At 51.0% G+C, this 7,391-nt stretch overlaps 1 protein-coding gene across 1 annotated transcript in view; it reads left to right on the top strand.

The window, feature by feature from the left end:
- The window catches only part of COL13A1 (collagen type XIII alpha 1 chain), a 164,506-nt gene that overhangs the window by 151,914 nt on the left and 5,201 nt on the right, over nt 1-7,391 (top strand). Inside the window, exons 37-39 of the mRNA XM_014587967.2 lie at nt 301-354; nt 1,325-1,360; nt 7,057-7,134. Coding sequence (XP_014443453.1) covers nt 301-354; nt 1,325-1,360; nt 7,057-7,134 — 168 coding nt within the window. The remainder of the gene's footprint in view (nt 1-300; nt 355-1,324; nt 1,361-7,056; nt 7,135-7,391) is intronic.

Below are 7,391 nucleotides of genomic sequence, written 5' to 3'. Positions count from 1 at the left end.
CTTTCCCTGCCCCTCTGCTCCTTTTCCTCTCCTTGCCTCTGCCTTGAACCAGCCAGTACGCCCAGGACGTAACCCAGTCTGTGCAGAAGGCTTTGAGGGCTGACCTTTGCTAGAGGGAGAGTAAGCCTCTAGAGAGCAAGCCCCTCCCAGGCAGAGTCCTTGGCAGTGGCACCCGCCCTTCCGCACAGACCTTGCTTCCCCAAGGGCTCTCGTGCAGGAGTTTCACACCATAACAGACCCCAGATACTGAGAATTGTCCCTGCGTCTGGGAGGATTCACCAGTTTCTTTCTCCCCTTCAGGGCAGCAAAGGAGACCCTGGGATGACAGGACCAATGGGAGCAGCTGGGCTTCCTGTAAGTCTCATGGGATCGTAGCTTTCTTTCCATCCTCTCTCCACTCTCATCAGAAACACCTCTGTCAAACACACCACCAGAGCCTGGAGCAAAACTCTGGGGCCAAGGGAGAATTCTCCTTTCCATGACAGTGGAAGCAACCAAGAGGCAACTGAGGATGGGCTAGGAGTCCCTGCGGGGCACCAGGGACTTGGTGGGGGACCAGGTCCATAGCCACGTGGACTGGGTGACCGATGTGGTAACAGTCGTGAGCCCCTCCTGCCGCATGCCTCTGTAATAGATGCAGTGGGCCTCGCAAATGAATGTGCCCCGATCCTTGCCTTGAGAGGGGGGTGAACCACACCTCTATGCTACAAGGTGGGGCCGCTTTCCTGAGGGAGCTGGGACCTAGAAGGACGGACTTGGCTTCCCATCGGCAGCGTGGTCCCACGACTTGGTTATGGAAGTTGAGTGTCTGCCTACAGGAGCCTACACCTGTTTCCCGTCCACTTGGAGGGTGTACATACACATGCTGGCTACACGGGCGTGTCCAGGCCACCGTTGCGCTGTGCTCACCCTCTCGCTGAAGAATGGAGAGCATTTTGCACCTTGAAGAGAGGGACTTAGGAGCTGTGGAGTCACCTTCTAGCAAGATTTTGGCAGGAGAGCCAGGGAAACAAGAGCAGTCTATGTTCCCAAAATGCCCTTCAACCCCCATGCTGCTCCCCACGAGAGCTCAGAAGAGCATGACCCAGACCCGGACATGGACTGTGAGCGAGAGAGCCAGACCACGTTCTTGCCTTTGCCCCAAACTCCTTACTTCCCCCTAGGTCAGGTTCCTGGAGTGAGCTGCTTCCTTGTCCCTTTCTGTAAAATGGGGATAATTAAAGCTGTCTCCCATCAGTAGAGATTTACAAGCCTGGAAAGTAGGACTGTGTGACTGTCCTGTGTTTTCTCCTTAACGAGGCTTTGTTTCACTGATTTATTGCAGGGTTTACATGGACCACCCGGGGACAAAGGAAACCGGGTGAGTCTTGAGCTTTGACACTTTGGTTCTGGTTACTAATGTCTTCATGATGGGGTGGAATGATCAATTGAGGATTCCTGACCCAACATGGCAAACAGAGTTTTTTCTGATAAATCATCCTAAACTGAAAGGCTTTGTAGTGAAGGGCTTAATCTGTGCTTTGCAGGGAACCTGAGGCCTAATCCTGATGTGGAAACTTGTATTTTCCTGCATGATAGGAGGAGACCCGAATCCCAAGCTGGCCATCTAATTCTGCCTTGCAATCTAATAGCGGAGCCTCGTGTCCAGCTCCCTCTCTTGCCCTAATAATGGGCCCCTAAATGATATTTTTAGACCCTTTGTTACTGAGCCTCAGTTTTACCAGGTGTTCTAGACCACTGGTGAAAGAGAAAATAAGTCTCAGCTCTAAGAACAAGCACATGGCTGTCGCCAGCAGCCAGTCCTTCAAGAGCTCTTACAGACATTACTTCTCTTCCCTGGAAGAGTCAGCGGGACTGTGAAGTAAACGGCACCTCCTTAGGCCCCATGCCCTCCCTTCGGTTTCTGCCATGCTCACCAGGACACTTATCGAATGTCCACACACCCACAGCCATGTGATGCTGTTCGGTTTATGCCATGGCCTTCAGAATTTGAGCGCAGCAGGGATCATTTAACCACACCTGACCAAGAGATAACTTCTGGATGTCTTCTAGAATGTCTTCCCTGCTGCTCCTGCCAGGCCGTTCTCAGAGCACATGCAGCCTCTCAGAGTGTGTCTCCAAGTGGGTCCTAAAATCCAAGGATCTAAGAATTAGAAGAGAAAGAATGGGGAGGGTGGGAACCGATGGAGAAGCAAGTCCCAGAACAACGCTGAAACGCACTGAGCTCCCGGAGAATTAGAGGCAGAGTGCGAGGTTCCTGGAACCTGGGTCTTGCGGCTGAGCTTGGAACATTGACCCCATGCACATGAATAGAAGGGGTCGGGATCTGTACGTTTATATCTGGCACTGATTCAGTTCGTTCTCTTCACTGAAGATGTGTCTACTGAGCACATCTGTAAGCAAGGGAGCAGGCAGGGCTACCCCTCCCAGATTGTCCATGGGAAGACCAAGTCTAGAAACCACCAGAATAAACAGGCCTACTTCTGGGTTTGGGGCCATCCTTTTAAGGCAGGTGGGGAAGCCACTTTTCTTTGTGTGGCATGAAAGAACTCAGGCCTCGCAGACCTTGGTCATTCCACCTGTTAGTGGGCATATTAACCTCCCTTCTGATTTATCTCTAAACTGTTCTGGTTTCCTTTATTACGTTTGGTTAATATTTTTAAACTATTTCTTAGGACCTTTTCAGCTGGCTTGAGGCACTGAACCATTTGAAGATGAAAAATCGATCCTGTTGCTCTAGCAGTGGCAGCAGGACGGGCAGGGCACCCTTGTCACAGCCAGCGGGTCAGATGGAGGCCGGTGGCTCTGAGGCATAAGGAGTGAGGTGCCGAGTGACCCAGGAATCAGAGAGAAGCTCGTTTTCTCTGCTTCCCCTGCCTAGCACTTCCCCCATCCCACGTATAAATTAGGAATGTGTCACTTCATAAAAGTTCAGAAAACGGTTCCAGCGCACAAACCTTCTTCCAAGTACATCATAAAGGGCCAATTGGCTTATTCCCAAAAGCGGGTTTCTGCATTAAGGAAATGCTTGTTCTTCTTTTTCAAGAGATTTGACTCACAGGATGCCAGAATATCCTCGAAGAGTCTTCCTTAAATCTCACTTCCTCATCAGACCTCTCATGCCAGCCGCCCTAACAGAGTTTTCCAGGGAGACCTGAGGGCTTGGTTGTCAATCTCTAACACAAAGAAAACTTAAGCAGAGGTGACATTTGCTTTCCCTTGAACAGTATTTTTGTGTGTATTTTTTGGTGTGGGGATTTTATTTATTTTTTAAATAAAATCAGAGCCCCCACCCCCACCCCACCAGTTTTTGGGGGTGTCTCTCAAACTTAGCCCGCATCATGCCTGGAGGGCCCTGCCAGAGATTTCTCCCGTTTTACAGTGATCCGAGGCACAGCCTTCAAATTATGCTTCTCTATGTCCCACCAGAGCATGGCCTTAGAGCCTGTTTTCTGTTCATGGAGGGAGCACGGTCCTCTTAGTGGCAGGCAAAGGCCTGGAGCCCCAGACGGGAGCTCTCTGATAGGCACACACATGCCAGTGGAAAGATTGCCCTGCCCTTGTCACCAAGTGACTGCCCTTCTCCCTAAGCGGCTCTGTGGATTTGACCCAGGAGCCACGTTTAGGAAGAAATCGGTCAAAGGATAAAGGTGGTGTGAATCGAGCCACTTAATCGTCAGGAAAAGTGGGTGTTAGTGCGGAGCCTCCTGCCGGCGGCCAGCCGAAAAGGTCCCAGTGCATGCAACGTGGCGACTGCTGGTCTCTGAGATGCTCTGCCTGCAGTGCGTGTGCGTGTGCATACGTGTGTGCGCAAAGTGCATGTATGCATGCATGTGTCTTGCTCCCCTAAATCGACCTTGTCACCCCACCTCTCCCTCCTCCACCATCTCTGTTGGCCCGGGTCTGTCTCTTCCTTCCTTCACTCCTTCACTCTTTCTCCACTACCCTAGCAATGTCCCCCCGTTATAATAATGTTACATCCCTCACCTGTTCCCTTCCCCTCCTCCAGCTGCCAATGTATTTCCTCCAAAGTCAGAGTTTATATATTTATCTCTATTTTTGAAGAAACGTCTGCTGCCTGGTTTTATTTGCCCGTCCTCACCAGCAGCATTCCCTCTGCCGGGGCCTCCTCTGTGCCACTCGCTGGCCGTGGGAGGCTGGAGGATGTAGGTAACGCTATTGCTCTGACACCTTCGAGAAGCACCTGATGTGGGGCCACTGCCGTTGCTGGTGTGAAAGGCGGCCACGTGGCCAACCCTGTGTGACCCACCGGCAAACCATCCAGGGCCTGAGTCCCCCAGCCAGACAGCTTTGCCCTCCTTCATGAGCACTGTGCTCATGACCCTGAGAGAATGAGGCCCACACTCCTGAGCGGGGCTTCCCCGTCCAGACGGCTGGTGATCTTGCTCGCCCGCCGGCTGGGGATTATTCATGCTGTAATGTTCTCGTCGGTGGGCATAACTTTGAGCCAACAGGATTAATCCTAATTTGACATACACCTTTCCTCTTAAAGGCATGTCATTTTCTAAGTAAGGATTTATGTTCTAGACAATTCATTTGTAGTAGTATATTTAAAAGAACAGACAACCTTTGGAATCAAGGAACTTAAGTAAGATCTAGGCAAACATCAAAAATAGTCTTATCCTCCACCTCCCCTAACCAGCCTACACCCTGTAGCCTGTCACTGCGGGAACACAGGAGACCCGAGACTTGCCTCTGGCCACAGCTTTGGCTCCTAGCCTGGCTAACCAGAAACGATAATCATCATTATTATTATGACGCAGCTCTCACTTACTGAGCATTCTAGGCCATCATTAAGCAGCTAATGTGCATGAAGACCTCACAACAGACGTTTGAGGCAGGTGCTATTGTACCCATTGTACAGATGAGTAAAGTGACTCCCAGAGTAGATCCCAAAGACACACTGCCGACAACTGGCAAGACCAGCTCTGACACCAGGCCTCTGTTCTGACCAACGTGCTGCTGGCCTTCAAGGTCTCATTACCCTGGAGTAGCACCCGGAAGTCCCCAAATGTCAGACTATCAGCCTTTCATAGAGGAGAGCCCTCCCCAGGAAGACTCCCTCGGGGCATGCTTGGCCCCTTTATAAGGAAACAGGGCATATAAAAATCCAAGTTCATCGGAGAGCTGAGGCTTCACTTTTAAAAAGAATTCTGCAGCCCTTCTATAAATGGACCCTGACATATACAAACTAGGATTCAATTTAGAAAGCTGATGTTTACTGAAGCTCTTCAGAAGCAAATGAGTTCCTTGAACCAATATGTCTATATACAAAGAGCTGCCTATGACAGACAGGCAGAGAGCGGGAGGCTGCAGCTGAGCCCACCTGCCAGCCCCAAACACACATATGCACATGTGCACACACCCAAAAACACATATGGGTATATACATGTGTACACATGCCCAAGCACGTACCCACACATGCGCGTATGTTCACAGACATACAAGCATGTACATGCATATGCTCAGACATACTGTGTTCACACACAGGCATGCACACGCACACATGCACATACTCCAGGGCTCTGAGCAAAATCATCTTGCCTCCTAACAGAGTATCAGGGGTATGAGAACCAACTGGGACTCAAGGTTGTCAGCCCCAGAACTTTCAAAGACACACTCCAGGGAGAAGGAAGTGGGTCCTTCAGTCACAGCTCATCACAGACCCCCTCTGGACTTAGTTAGCAAATCTGGCCTGCAGTGTCTTCAATGGGCACTGCCCACCTCCCGGCCCTTCTGCTCTGGGGCTACTGCTTCCCAGCCCCTTCCCACCCCCTGGAGCTGCATTCTCAGGTGTTTAGTTGGAGGGAGGTGGGTATTGACCCCAAATCCTAATGGAGAAAATATCCTATTTCAGAGAAGTCATTTTTTCCACTTTAATTTTCTTTTTCTGTCTCTAACCTTCACACATGAATGAGCCTAAAGTTTTGATGATGTGTTTTTTTTTTCTTGGACTAAACCATTATTTACAGGGGGAGAGGGGGAAGAAAGGCTCTAGAGGGCCTAAAGGGGATAAGGGAGACCAAGGAGCGCCTGGATTAGATGCCCCCTGCCCGTTGGTATGTCTTTATTTATCACTTGCATTGTTCTGGTTTTCCCCTTGAGGTTTGCAAGTTGGAAACAAAGAAGGCGAATCAAGTTAGATGAGAACCAAATGGCTGCACTGAGGCTACCCCAATCTGTGTTCACTGACAGTGAAATTCTGCTTGCTGTCGGTGCTGCGTGACAACCACAGCTGCAAGTAATTCTGGGTCAATCCCTTTCCTTTGGATCCTTGTCCTTTGAAGACACGGAATCATTGATCTGTAGAAGTGCAGAAACCACGAGGAAGGTTTTCAGAGAAGGCCTCAGTGTTCAGCCCGAGGAGGATGGCTTCGGAAGCCAGGGTAGCATTTGTGAGCCACTGATTTGCCTTCTTCGTTTCCTGGCCACCTCAGTGGCCAGCGGTTTATGCTGTCTGAGTCCTCACTCAGTCAGGATGCAGGACACTATCATTAGCATCTGTTGAGGTATCAGCAACGCTTAGGACTTAGGACTTAGGACGTGGCAGAGCAAGGCAGACTGGCTTTTATAACACAGCTACCCAGTGCCTGTCAGTCATCCAAAGAGCACCTTTAAAGCTGCAGACCCAAATTGGTAGACATCCCATGGGGAGCCTCCCAAACCAGCCAATAATCAATCATTTGTGGCACATCATCCAGATCCACCAGGCTTCTCAATCCACTCGAAGGTTCTGAACATTGTGAGACACGAAAGTCGAAGCGTACCTGTGTTTATTCTAAGCAAACCTATGGACAGAGGAAGCCCAGTAGAGAGGCGGCTGGTTATTACATATTTCGTAGCTGAGCTCCCTAGAGCACCAAGAGAGGGCAGAGGCTGAATGGGGAGGTGAGGGGTCAACTGGGATTTAGTTCCTATTTGTAGATGCCTTGAGGGTCCTGCATCCTGGCCAGGGTAGGACTGGGCCTCTCCACTCCACGGTTGGAGCTGGCCAGCCTTGACCTAAATAATCATCGTGGTTGGTTTTGTGAACAGGGACACCGAGGTTTTAAAGGAGAGAAAGGGGAGCCGGGGTTACCAGGGCTGGACGGACTGGATGCCCCGTGCCCGTTGGTATGGCATTTCCCTTCCTTGCCTGCATGGCCGATTCAGGCTCCCCCCCGTGTGTGGTTCGTACCTGCGTTCTCTCTGATGCCCTCTGTGCTTCTGCTCCATCTAGCCAGTCTCCATGCCCTGCTCCTTCCCTCTACTGCCTGGGTAGACACCAAGGGTCACTCTGCCTGGGCTAGTGGCCCGAGGGCTCCCGGCCACCCCTGCCGTTTGTATGCAAAGCTTGCCGGGGTGTTTCCCTGGCCTCCTCCTGCAGCTCC

The sequence above is a fragment of the Tupaia chinensis genome, unplaced genomic scaffold, assembly GCF_000334495.1.
Source record: "Tupaia chinensis unplaced genomic scaffold, TupChi_1.0 Scaffold000250_1, whole genome shotgun sequence".
Lineage (NCBI taxonomy): Eukaryota > Metazoa > Chordata > Mammalia > Scandentia > Tupaiidae > Tupaia > Tupaia belangeri.
The sequence above is the reverse complement of the archived record's forward strand: the minus strand, read 5'-3'. Positions and strand labels throughout refer to the sequence as shown.